Genomic DNA, 14,509 nt, shown 5'->3' with positions numbered 1-14,509 from the left:
TTTCTGTTAAACCAGGCTTAAAACTGCTACCTTGAGGATTAATAATAATAAAATAGCTCATTAATTCACTTGTGTAATTTTCAAATAATGAATCTTTTTGCCAAACAAAAGATTATGCTGTCAGTTTAGCTTGATCTTTTAGAAAGACTCTGTTTCTGGAGAGGAACAGAAAAGATAACTATTTGGTACTGGGCTTAATTCCTGGGTGATGAAATAATCTGTGCAAAACCTCCCATGACATGAGTTTAACAAACCTTCACATGTACTGCCAAACCTAAAATAAAAGTGTGTGTGTGTGTGTGTGTGTGTATACTTTTATATATAAAATAATATAAAAATATAAATAATATATAATAAAGTATATATGTAAAATAAAAGTATATAGATATGTTTATTTTACAGATAAGGGAGAAAATTATTCTTTATTCTTTCAGTAGTTAATATGAGCAAGAGCCAACATTCTATTTTTCTCACTATTGGTTGACCAAATAAATGCATACTTTACATATGGGCCAAATAGATAACAGGCATACCTTAGGTAAAATCTAAACTTGGAAAACAGAAAATCAGTACATTGATAATAAGCAAAGTAAATAAATTTAGTCTTTCATTAACCATTAGTGGTTTTCCTGTGACTATGGCATATTCGTTTTATGCATTGGTCTAATTAAATGTTATATTAATCCAATGGGTATTAGAGTGAAAGTATTTATTCAAGTGTGTATGCTCAGTAGCCGAAAAATTGCCCTATCAAGAAGGAGGCCTTGGAGAGGTTTAGACTTCAGAAATTGCAAGGCTTGGCTAGGCACGGTAGCTTACACCTGTAATCCCAGCACGTTGGGACGCCAAGACGGGCAGATCTCTTGAGCTCAGAATCCAAGAGCAGCCAGGACAACATAGTGAAGCCCTGTCTCTCCAAAAAAGTACAAAAATTAGTCAGGCAAGGTGTTGCAAGCCTATAGTGCCAGCAATTTGGAAGGTAGCTGAGGTGGGAGGATTGCTGGAACATGGAAGGCAGAGGCTACAGTGGGCAGAGATTGTACCACTGCACTCCAGCCTAGGTGACACAGCCAGACCCTTCCAAAAATGAAAAGTGAGAAACAGCAGAAGTTGAGAGAGAGAGACAAAGAATAAAGAAAGGGAGAGCAAGAGAGAGAGAGAGAAAGAAAGAAAGAAAGAGAAAATAAAAGAAAGGAAGGAAGGAAAGAGAAAGAAAAAAGGGAAAGAGAATAAGAAAGAGAAAAGAAAGAAGAAAGAAAGATTGCAAGGGGCCAAGGGTAAGATGAGCATTTAGTTTAAGCTGCATATAGGTGAAATAATTTTGCCCAGTATCCTCAGTACTTAAACATCAAATATTTGCTATAAGAAAATTTTCTATTTAGATCATATGGAATCATTTCTTGCTGGATTTCACGTCTTTCACTTCCCAGCTTTGCAGAATTTAGGCTTACTTTTATAATAGATTTACAAAGTTGATATGAGTTTTTTCAGTTTCCTCCCAATCATCCGCTTGTTTAAAAAATCAATATTTGCCTATGAAATTTCTGCAGTTTGTCTTGGTTTTTTGTTATTGGTTTATGCTGTTTTTTAGTTTTTTTCTATCATTTTAATAGTCTTTATACTTGGAATAATCACAATATTGATATATTCTTTAATACAGTCATATTTAAAAATTTTTATAGCATTAGTTTTTATTTTGTTATTTTAATTTTTTAAAGATTTGATGGTTTTGAGAATTAAAAATTTGTAGTTTATCAAAAATGTATTTCTCCTGAGAATTCTGACCTAAGGGACCTTCTCTCTGGACTCTGTAACTTTCCTTTTGTTTTCTCATCTACTTTTTTTTTTTTAAACTTTCCCCAAACCTTTCTCTCCAGTCAGGCTTCTCTCCTGATTTCTATACTGCCCACTCAACCTTGTGACTTGGCTTCCCTCAGACAGGTCAGTCTGTCTCACTTAACGGCTACAACCTATTTCATACCACCTCTCCCAAATAGGCAAGTAAGTGAATCTTATTCTTCGTCCACCATTCTCTGTCTTAGTAAATGACATCATCATTCAACCCATTGGTCAAACCAAGTTATTCTTCCTTTCACTAAAACTAACTGCTATTCGATCTACCTTGCAGACATCTCTAGGACCCATCCAGTGTCCTAGAGTCTTTCATTAACTATTGAAAGTGGTTAATGAAAGGACCCACCCAGTGTCTCCATACTGCTTATCCCACTCTGATCTAGGCCACATTTACCCCTCACCTAGACCATTCCTCTTGGACAAACCTAATAACTGGTCTCCTGCCTCCATTATTCCTTTCCTCCGATCCATTTTCCACTTTTTAGCAGTGATTTTTTTTTTTTCTTTTCCAAATGGTAAGCCAGATACTGCTAAAAACTCCACGATAACATTGCCTTATTGGGACAGAGCCAGCATTCAACTAGTGGGGTGATAAGCTTGTCTTTTCTAATTGGTTTGTTCAGGCCAGCATCTGTTCAGATGGATTGGTACAAATGTTCTAAGTTGTTAGTGGTTTGAATAGAACTGTTCTTTCAGTCAAAATTCCTTAATGATTTCCTGGACCCTCAATGATCTGGATGCTACCTAAATGCCCAGCTTCAAATGCCAATGCTTTTCCCCACAAAAACTACTTACCACCAAGACCCAAATTCTTTTCACTTCTTGGATTATGTCACAATCTGTCATCTACAGCATTGCAATGCTTTACTCTGTGTTTAAAACGTCTCCTTATACATGATTCCATATCTTTAGACCAAACATGAATGTCACTTTGAGGACATTCTGTTGTGTGCTTCCAGAGCATCCTTTGTTACCATATTTTAGCAATATTACCTTACCTGTCAGATTGTTTTCTTTGTTTTATTCCTTAGGCTTTTGCTTTTTTGTTTTTTGGGTTTTTTTTTTTTTTTTTTTTTTTTTTTTTTTTTGAGATGTAGCCTCACTCTTGTCGCCCAGGCTGGAGTGCAGTGGCACAATCTCAGCTCACTGCAACCTCTGCCTCCCAGGTTCAAGCAATTCTCTTGCCTCAGCTTCCCAAGTAGCTCGGATTACAGGCCTGTACCACCATACCCAGCTAATTTTTTCGAATTTGTGGTAGAGATGGCGTGTCATCATGTTGGCCAGGCTGGTCTTAAACTCCTGACCTCAGGTGATCCACTCACCTCTGCCTTTCAAAGTGCTGGGATTACAGGTGTGAGTACTGCACTCAACCTTACTCCCTAGGTCTAAACTCCATGAAAGCAAAGATTGTGTTTGCTTTTTACACTAAAGAATAGCACAGTAGTTGGCACATAGCAAACACTTAGAAATGAATAAAATGAATAGTTGAATAAAAAGAAACAAATTTGGGGTCTAAGGTCAAATTTTGAATATGCTGAGTTGAAAGAGTCTGAATAGTGTTTAGATGGAGATACCAGAAGGTTTGATATATAATTCTAAAATTCTGGAACAATGATTGGATCTTTAATTATAGTTTTGGGAGGAAACATCATACTAATAAATGTAATTTGAAGCCTGGTGTGGTTATTAATTCTTAGGATATTCATGTATCAGAAGAGAAGAGCAAACATTAATATCAAGGGAAAGCCAACATTCATCATTGGCTGTGCCCTGCATTTCTCTCTTTGATTTTGTATTATCATGCCCTTCTTTTATCCAAAGGATTTGCATATATATATATATATAAAATAAGGGATTTTTTTTTTTAAATAATATAAGGGATTTTTTTTTTTTTTGAGATGGAGTCTCACTCTTGTCACCCAGGCTGGAGTGCAGTGGCATGATACCGGCTCACTGCACCTCTGCCTCCTGGGTTCAGTTGATTCTCCTGCCTCAGCATCCCAAGTAGCTGAGATTGCAGGTGCCTACTACCACACCCAGCTAATTTTGTATTTTTAGTAGAGTGGGGTTTTACCATGTTGGCTAGGCTGGTCATGAACTCCTGACCTCAAATGATCCACCTACTTTGGTCTCTTAATGTGCTGGGATTACAGGTGTGAGCCACCAAGCGCTGCAGATCATTTTAATTTAAATTTAGTTAGTCAAGTGCATATTCTATTACGTGGTGTTCACGCTATGTACTGAAACCATACTATGCACTAAGTGTAGGTGTACATTGATGTATAGATCCTGCCCTAATGGAAGTAACAAATTATCAAGGGAATTCAACATTTATCAAGTAATTAAAAGTAGTTTAAATGTTGTGAAAGAAAAGTACAAAGGCTTATGGGAATACATATCCAGGCTGTTTACAAACCAAGGGAGAGTGAGACATAAAATTCCTGAAAGCAGAAAGGCAGTGTTCCTACATTTTTACTAATATTCCAAGTTCTGAAAACTTTTACCAAAGTAGCACCTTTTCCTGAGTTTATTCAATTTATTATATTAACAATGTAGTATGAATGGGAGTGTGTGACAATTTCCTTCAAATATGAAAGGAAGGTTTCTTATTGCTGTATTTTCTTAAGGTAAAAATTAAAAAAAAAGACTTTCATTTTGTTAAAAGAGTTCCAGAAATACACACTTTTTAACAAAAGCCACCAATTGGAACGATATAAATTGTAAGATAAGTGTACCTTAGGTAATGTTAAACTCAAGTTTTTTTTATAGATACTTCGTAGAAATGTTTTTTTTTTTTTTTTTTTATGGAGCTAAATCAAGGGCAGGTTATCAGAAAGGGTGAGGAAGCCAGCTGTTCCTTGAAAAGTAAAAACACATGCACTGAGCATTCCAGAGTGTACTAATCAACAACTGCTTCAAAGTCCTGCACACAAATATCTGAGTGACTTTGAAAAGTTAAGTAGATTGGATGTCTTTTTGACCTCTTTCATAAACATGCACTTTGAGTATATTTTCTTAAGAGAAGCTGATATTTAAGAGATGCAACTCTACATTTTCTACTTTTTGTTTTCTTCTTTCTGCAAAAAGTAGAAAACGAATTGTACAGAGGGTAAAATTATTTGGTGATGAAAGCAGAAGCAGAAGAAAGTCATCTGCTTTTGAGGCACACATTTGGGTTAAAAAGTTGCTTGAATGTTAGTATTTACCTTGTATATTTTACTAAATCTAGGAAATAATAAAGAAAATAACTCCATCTATGGAGCCTCCTTGAAACTGGTGTGGTTAAACAAAGTTCGAGACACTAAAGCTTCTTTGCTGTGTTCATTTGTGCCAGACTAAAGAAGCCAGTTTAACCTGGAAGCTAGGTCGCTATGAGCTAACAATTCTAATATACAGAAGCAGCATTATTTTAAATTCTGCATTGCCATCTTAAAAAAAAAAACAGCTACTTCTTCTTCATTATTTTATAAAGCAATGATATGAGCATGCATATTAGTAAAGCCATGTTCAATTATATTTAAGGAGAATGCTTTATAAAATTTTACAGCAATAATATTTAAACCTATGTAAAATAAGCAACTATATAATGAAACTTAGAAGTGTAATTTGCACCGCAGTCAGAGATATTTCTTCCATTAATTAAACAGAATATTGCATCAGTCTGCAAGATTAATTTATTACATTTCTGTCTACTCAGCACGTGGAACATGATTTGCATTGTGTCTTTAGCAAGTTAGTATTTGGCAAGCACAGTTGTTGGAAATGAGGTTCTATCCTGGTGTGGAAAAAGAACTCTATACCAGTGCCATTATCAGAAATTTCTTTAAGAATAACATTTGCCTTAAGAACATAATGAATGCACCTGTGAAAAATACCACTTTTTTTCATCCCAAGTTACAATGAGATTCACATATTTTGTTCAGTATTTGTAAAACTCTTGAATCGAGGTTTTTATTTTAATTGTGGTACTATATATACATTTTATGCATAACAGTATGTTAAAATTAATTCAGTACCAGATTTAAATGTTAGGCTATCTGTTATTCCATATTCTTTCCCAAACTCAATTTAAGTTCCATAGACCTTTTATAGCTGGCCATGTGGTTGCAACCCTAAGTCAAAATGCTAAGACCTTTTCCCATTATTTCTTTAAATGTTGTGTAGTTTTAAAATCTGATTTTACAGTTATTAATCAGATTCTTCATGGGGATACATATAGCTGCACTTAGTAGACTGAAGTTTAGAATATTTACATTTAAATTAAATATGGTAGAAAGATTTGTTCTGAAGAGAAACTGGTTATATTTAAGATATAATGAGTTTTAAAGGAAGGTTTTTTTGTGTGTGTCATGTTTGTATCCACACAAACATTACTTTAGAATTTGGTACTAAATTATAGCTCAAGATCTTCTCAGTAAGGAAATTCTACACCTTTTTCTTGAATAGCCTGCAAGATAAGTACAATTAGGAATTGTTGCTTTACAGCCGTTGCTATGCTGGTATAAACAATCTATTGTTTCAAAATGTGGCTTTATGTGAAGTCCATTCTTGTTGGTGAGAATTGACTATTAAATATTCCTGTTAAAGAATGCCAGTAGATTATAGCTGGGAACCTCTCAGTTGGAAACACTTACCACTTCCTCTTGTTTATTATAGTTTAAAGAATATACAGTCAGATGTTTTTTTTTGGTTTCCAGCCTTGCTTAAATGCCTTTTTAAAAATATGTCCTTTTGATCTTCTCCTTAACCAGCAATTGATGTTTTATGCCTAAAGTATATATCAGTCTCCATAATGAATTGTATTATTCAACTTTTTGTGTTTCCTACATTGGACAGAAGTTATTATTATTTATTGTTCTAGAACAATTCACTTTATTATATAGAACTGTTTTAGAAAAATTATAATTTCAAAATATCAAATTATAATGGATTATATTATCAGTCAAATACATTATCAATCAGTATTTACTAAATAAACATACATACATACTTGGAATTATTAGCTAGTGCTGGACATAATACATAAATTTTACATTCTATAAACTTAAATGTAGAACAGAAAATACTATTATATACACAATAAAGCACAAATAGTCTGACAATAGTATTGTGATTCACATTTTATTAAAACAAAATGATCTACTTTCTGTTTTCAACATTGATATGTTTGGCTAGATCTAAACTCTTTTGAGAGAAATTCTAGGTACTGTGTTAGTTCAGATCGTTATTTAATGGAAAGAACAAATTGCATATGAAGTTAAACTTCAGTGTTTATGGTAAACTATTTGGTATTTGACCATAGTATCCCTCTCTCTTTCTTTGTGTCTGTATTTTTTCTCATTCACCCTTACTGTGAGGTTTCTTTTTTAGTAGAAACAGGGTTTCACCAAGTTGGTCAGGCTGGTCTCAAATTCATGACTGCAAGCAATCAGCCCACCTCGGCCTCCCAAAGTGCTGGGTTTACAGGCATGAGCCACCACTCCTGGCCCTCACTGTTATGTTTCTGATCAGCTGCATAGGGGCAAGGTCATTATTGATGACTGTTATCCTGAGATTATAGCAGGGAGCTTGGTATCATGTAGGTACTCAATAAATAGTTATTGAAAACTAAACAAGAAAAGATTATAAATAGAAATTATAAAATTTCTGTTTCAGAATAGAAAATTCCAGAAATTATAATTTCTATATAAATAGAAATTATAAAATCTGGAATTTTTTTAGCAGAAATTTAACTCAATCTTGGCTGATATGAATAATAATAAAGGAGAAGAGGAAGAAGAGGAGGAAGAGAAATCCAAACACTACACTGAAATCACTATTATTTTTGCCCTTTTTATAGATAATGAAATGGAGGCTTAGGGAAGTTAGGTAATTTTTCCAAGTCACAGAAATAGTAAATTGCACATCCACAACTCTAATTAAAGTGTGTATCTCAAGACTAAGCTCTTGTTTATTCTTACATATTTAGGGGAGTCATGAAGTTGCCAGTGATTTGAAAACAATATGTATGTATTTTGAGATGGGGACATACGAGTTTATAATGCATTTCTAATTATTTTTTCAGTTCAAAAAATATATTTCCTAAGCACATGCTATTTAATTAGGAATAAAGGTTTTGGACATTATTAGTGAAACAGGGATTAAATATAGCTATGTAGAATTCACAACAGGTTCTGTAAACAAAAAAAAAAATAGAATTTACTATATTTACTGAAAAGGCAGTAGAAACTGTAATCATTTCTAAGTGATTATAAAATGATATATCAAAATTTATCTAAATGATAAATAAAAGTAAATCAGTATACACACATGAGACCAGTACAGAAAGAATTTGAAAAGTTAAAGAGGCTTCTTTAGTATGTGACAAGAGCTAGTATAGATACAATTATGTCTTAATACACACCAAGACAGCATACTCCCAGTAGATGTTACTAATTTTCCTGAAGTTGGTAGATGAATAAAACTCAACTATCAAGACTCTTTCTACTTTTAATATTATCAGAGGTATCTTTCTCTGGACCCTTAAATTTTTTTCATGGTGGTGTTATCATGTAGCAGGTCAAAATTTGGGAATGCAAGATGTGTTTCAAGATAATTTTTCAGCCTCTGTTCCTTTTGATAAAATTAACTGAATTCATCCTGCCAATTGCTACTTAGACACATAAAAGAAATGAGACATCAGTTATTAATACTTTGATTTTCTTTATTCCTTTGTTTGTTGATTTTCTTTATTTCCTTTAGTTAAACTGCTACAAAATTTTTCTCTCCAACTGTACTTCCATTTTACTGTTTATACAAGTCTTCAACTTAGAGGAAAAGACAGTTTACTCAAACAGTGATTTGGTTTTAGTACCATTTTATCTGCCTTTTTATCCTTTTAGTCAGTGTATTAAGAGACACGTTTCTTGCAGCCTTTGAAAGCATAGAGCCACACTTAATTTTCCAGGAAAATTAATGTGCTTTCTTAATGTGAATTAACTATTCTTCATCTCACCAGAACATTCTTCAAAACCGCCGTTCTGGAATTCATGCTTGGTGCCCATGGGTGGATCCTGATTTGTGAATATTATCCACCCAGGCATGGATGAAGTTTCTCCATAATCACTGATCTTGCTCACTGCAGTCTGTCTACTGTTTGGATAACAGGCTGGGGTGGAATCTGGAAGGGCAGCCATCAGTGGGAGCAGGAATCATTCTGCAAAGAGTTAGGAGTGGGAAAACATAAACTCTTTTGTTAGTTATCTCAAATAGTGCCTTATCTTCACTATCAGGTCCTAACCTGTCTGGTTTCACTGGAGACAATGCCAAAGTCTGTGGTGCTTACTTATTACTTTGTTTTTGAATTGCTATAAAGGAATATCTGAGACTGGGCAATTCATAAAGAAAATAAGTTTAATTGGCTTATGGTTCTTCTGCAGGCTACACAGGAAGCATGGTGCTGGCACTTGCTCAGCTTCTGGTGATGCCTCAGGAAACTTGAAAACCTGTGCTCAGGTTTCTATTCTTAGACATTTTTCTCTTTTCATTTAGAGTGCTCATCAGGTAATCTCATCAAAGTCCAAGACTTCAATTACAGCTTAAATATTAATGAGTTTTCAGTGGCTCTCCTAAGCTCTAGATACATATATGTGACTACCTACTAGACATAAATTCTTAGGTATACCTTCCTACTGTCTACATTATTACAGAGCTTAAATAAGCAAATTATGAATTATAAAAATATAAAAATTAAGTAATTGGATAAATTTATTAAAAATTACTTCTTTTAAAAACCACTTTATGTCTTCTATAGTGCTAGTTCTTACTGTAGATTCTATAGATGTTTTAAGAGATAGAAAAATTATAACTTATGAAGACACTGTAGAATTCTCTCTTAAAATAGGTATATATAGTGCAAAGAATTACTTATATAGAGCAAATCTCACTCTTTTTTGGACTCCAGTATTTACCGTAAAAGTGCTTTATAGCATCTATATAATTTTTTCTTCTTTTTGTCCCTTTTTTGTAGTTATTTGAAATTACAGTGCCACTCTCTCAAGGCCCCAAGCCAGTAACAGTCAGTTTTGCCAATCACACTTCCTGCCGATGCATGTCTAAACTGGATGTTTACAGACAAGTTCATTCCATTATTAGACGTTCCCTGCCAGCGACACTACCACAGTGAGTATGAATTAAATCTATTTTTTTTGAATCCTCTACTAGCATTAGATTATTTTCAAGTAAATGTAAGTTTATTGAAATAACCTTTATGAAATTTACTATAATATACTCTGCTTCAGAAACAAAACAAAGACAAAATTTTGTGTAGTATACCTTGAAAATAAACTGAAAATTACAAATCAGTGGGAAGCCCATTTTATAGGCAAAGTAATTCATAACATAAAAGAAGTACGTCTGTAGAATAAAACACATTCTACCAGTGTTCATAAAATATCAGTAAGGTAGCTTAATTAACATTTATAAAATCAGGGATGCTAACTCATAAATCATATTAAAGGTCAAAACATTTCAGCTTTGATAAGATTTTAGCCCAAAACAAAAAGTAAATATAAATAATTTTATATATATTAGCACTGAATTGCTTTCTTCAATCTCAAATACAAAAATGTATATCCATGTTTCTTATTTCAGCAAGATTTGAATAGTGAGATAGTTCTTAATTACTTGAAAAAATTTAATATCATTTAAAATTGACATGCAAACCATCATTTGTTATTCAGGTTTCCTTTCCATCCTATTTTTTTTGGAGGGGCAGATGGCAGCATATACTTCATGTGATCATATAGAAGAACTCAGATGGAGCATCGTGTTCTGACCCTGTGATTAGCTAATAATGAGTTAATATGTATTACCACCTAAGACCTGAGAACTTTCTGCCCCAAAGTAGGGATACAATCCTTTGTTCCTTAGGATATCTAGTGCGTAGGGATGAAACTTACATAACTCCAACATTTGTAACAAATATTTACATAAATTGATTCAAAAACATACATATTATAAAAAACTTAAGAAAACCTTGCATTTTTAAAAGACTCAACAGAAAATGTAATATGCAAACCATGGCCTTCCCCACTGAATCACTTTGTACTGCTCTGCTTAGCATGGCCGATAGGGGGATCCCTGGTTTGTCTAAGGACAGTTTAGGAAAACCTGGAGGATATCCTAGTTTGACTGACAGAGATCTGTCCCCTTTTATGTGAGAAGGAGAAGATCTTACATTTGTGAATAAATTTATGCTGATGCTAGCAAGAGACTACTACCACTGAACTAAAGAGGATGCGATATGTGCAGTTTCATCCCTGCAGGCATGAGAGTTCTGTTCATCTTCCCCAGTCCTGAGGAGAAACCCTCAGCGACTCATACATTCTAAGAGCTTTAGCCATTATCTCCATACTCATGGTTTCCAAAATTATATTTGAAGATCTAACCATATTTTTGACTTACAATATTTTATCTAAATCTATCTTCTATTGCTATGTTTGTAATTATATTAGGTATAATTACAAAGAGAAAGACTTGTTAACTCCTTTATTTCTACATTATTCATGGCAGTATATTCTTATTTTCTTTGAGGCCTTGAAATCACAGAGTTGTCATTACTTCTTCTATCCCATCTAAACACGATTGATTATTTTGCAGGAGGGGGAGATATTTGTTCCAAACTAAAGTTATATTTCATTTCCATCACTGCCATATCATCCTCTGCGCATCTCTGATTTAATACAGTGATGTTAATACTAGTTTTCAAGCATCAAGTCTTTCTCCTGTTGTATAATGTCATTATTTTATGAAGCTTAAAAGGCATCATTTCCTTCGTCTCATCAGAAACAGTGACTTTCAATTGCTCAAGGAACTGAGCACAGATTTCTCACCATTCTTTTCTGGTGTCAGCCTTGCTTTCTTGTTTGTCTTCCATTATTCACCCAGTCTGTGTTCCACCGAGTCCGATTCTCGGAACGTCAAGCTCATTTCCTGCTCTGCATCTTGTTTCTATTCTGGCCCTAGCTGCTTTTCTGCCTTTCCAAAGCCCTTTCCATTTCTCAGAGTTCAGGTAAAGGTCTTTCTCCTGCATTTGCCTTTTCCAAATACCACAACCACCTTTGCTTCTTGAATACCCATAGCACTTACTGAATTAACTCATCCTCACATAGCTTTATCAGGGTTTGCAAATGTTGCATGTGGAACTTGATTTTGAGAGTGTTTCCAGGAAGTTATGTCCTCTGCACTCAGCTAACAACACGCAAAAAAGCTTGAGCCGTTCCTGTGCCCTCAGCCCTTTATCTGCATTGTATGTCTGATTTAACCCTTAAAAAATTCATCTAGAAGTTCGGCAGCAGCATTTGCCTTATTTTACAGATAAAGGAGGAAATCACACTCCAAACTGTCAGCTAAGCAATGTACATTAATGCTTGTTAAATAAAATAACTGATTAGTCTGGATGTATTTTATAGCATTTGCCATGTTTTCATAAATACTTATTCATGTAACTACTAGGATACATTATTTGAGGTCATGAAGAGACAGGAAGCTACAGGAAAAAGAGCCTGACTCTTAGAGTAAGCCATATATGACTCTGAATTCAGATTCACCACTCATTCATTTTATTGTGATTGAGCAGGTGTTTTATGTCTCTGAAACTCGGTTTCTTTACATATAAACTGTAAAGATGTAAAGAGGATTGAGTGAAGTACTAAATGCTTACGCAATGCTTAGCCGAGTATCTGGTATCCAGAAGGTAGTCATTAAAGGGCAGATTTATTATTACCATTAATATCCATGTCTGATTCATTTCCTTATCCATGTGTTTTCAGTATTTTTGAAAACACTATCTACAGTAAGAAATACATTTTATATTCCAAACCAGGATGTATGTGGTATACACACATACACACATATGTATATGTGTATACACACATACACACACACACACACACACACACAATCAATATTAAAGAGTTTTAGACAACCAGATAACTTCATATATAATTAGTTATGTATAAACATTAAATTAAAACAAATTGTCATTTAAAACTATTGTCCTTAATTATAGTGCTGCTTAAGTTTTCTCGTTATCACAACTCCAAGGATCCTTTTACAAACATTTTTTTCCTAATCACTTTCCCCCTAAAATTTTAATATCATAAATATACTCTGTCCCTCTTTATACTATGTGTATCTCTGTGCTTTATACATAAAAAGAAAGTATAAAGTCCTTTCTTATTCAATATGGGGTTAAATGACAAAATAAAATGTATAAGTTAATATTTAAATTAAAAATTTTTAATGTCTTAACAGCTAATATAAATTTATAATCATACTTGCTGAGAAACTTTTAAGGTAATCTATTTTCTTATATAAACTGTAATATATCAAATTATATATGAAAGTAGTAATTGATCTGACTATATAATACAATTATAATAATTTATTCAAAGTCATTATTTTTCGAGCAAAAGTAAAATCATTTTTAAAATAATTTCTTTAAAGATATTTAGAGAGCTTAACTATTAACTTTGTTCAGTATAAGACACAACTTTTAACTTATATAGCTGATAAATATCAATTTAGATATTGTCAATTTTTTCATCATTTGACATAACGATATGACTAACATTTGCAGACTTAATAATAAAATATAAATTATTCTTATTTGATTCTCAGAGCTCGAGTCACACACAAAAGCACCAGGCACCAAGCATAAGCATTATCCGCAAGGTAACCAACAGCAGCCAGTAGGCCCACATAGATACCACTCGGTATATGACTTTGAAATCAGTCAGTCAAGAGAAAGTCCTCCAGTCACAGTCACTTAGTTGCCATAATTTCATAGCTCATAAATTTTCAAACACTTAAGGCATGTTTCATTGCCAATGCTGTAATAGCCAATAATACCAAATAGAAATTAAGTATTAAGGAGTATGATTTTCTTGGGTTTTGGAGAGCCAAAAATCACTGGGCTCTCCAAATGAGATTTCAGTTACTCCCCCGACACCATACCAAATTTTTACCTTCTTAGAAATGATTTTACTTCCTTTATGAATATTTGCCTTATTATATGTGATATACTCAAATATTTTTTTCATTCTGTTTTTCTTTTTGAAAATATTGGTCTCAACCCATTATTAATTATAGCCCACACTTTAATAAAAAACTACACCAGTGATAATATATATATGATGGACATTTAACTATGTTATAAAATTCTAACATTTGTTAAGATTTCAGAGGAATAGTCATCATCACAGTAACTGAAATTAAAAAGACTGACCAAAAAAGGTGTTAGAATGTGGTATAACCAAAACTATCCTATGTCACCAATGGGTATTAAAATTGTTTGATCATTTTGCAAAACAGTTGATAGTTTCTTATGAATTTAACGTGTACATATTTCCACACAATAACTTGTACACAAATATTTTTTATTAGTCAATAACTGGAACCAATTCGAATACCCATGAAATATGAGTGGATGAACACATTTTAGTATATATATACATTGGAACGTGGCTGAGCAATGTAAAAAGAATGAACTGCTGATACGCACAAGAACATGAAAGGATCTTAGAGACATTAAGCTGACTAAAATAAGCAAGGCTAAAAAGAATACATGTTGCATGATTTGATTTACATGAAACTCTTAAAAGAGGCAAATGTG

General features: G+C 33.4%; 1 protein-coding gene across 2 annotated transcripts in view; it reads left to right on the top strand.

Moving 5' to 3' along the window:
• Nucleotides 1–14,509, top strand: part of VEGFC (vascular endothelial growth factor C) — a 124,482-nt gene that overhangs the window by 90,270 nt on the left and 19,703 nt on the right. For both annotated transcript variants that reach the window (XM_039468607.2, XM_074396657.1), the window contains exon 4: nucleotides 9,863–10,014. In XM_039468607.2, the coding sequence (XP_039324541.1) occupies nucleotides 9,863–10,014 (152 nt within the window). The remainder of the gene's footprint in view (nucleotides 1–9,862; nucleotides 10,015–14,509) is intronic.

The sequence above is a fragment of the Saimiri boliviensis genome, chromosome 3 (assembly GCF_048565385.1).
Source record: "Saimiri boliviensis isolate mSaiBol1 chromosome 3, mSaiBol1.pri, whole genome shotgun sequence".
In the NCBI taxonomy this organism is placed as follows: Eukaryota; Metazoa; Chordata; class Mammalia; order Primates; family Cebidae; genus Saimiri; species Saimiri boliviensis.
The sequence above is the reverse complement of the archived record's forward strand: the minus strand, read 5'-3'. Positions and strand labels throughout refer to the sequence as shown.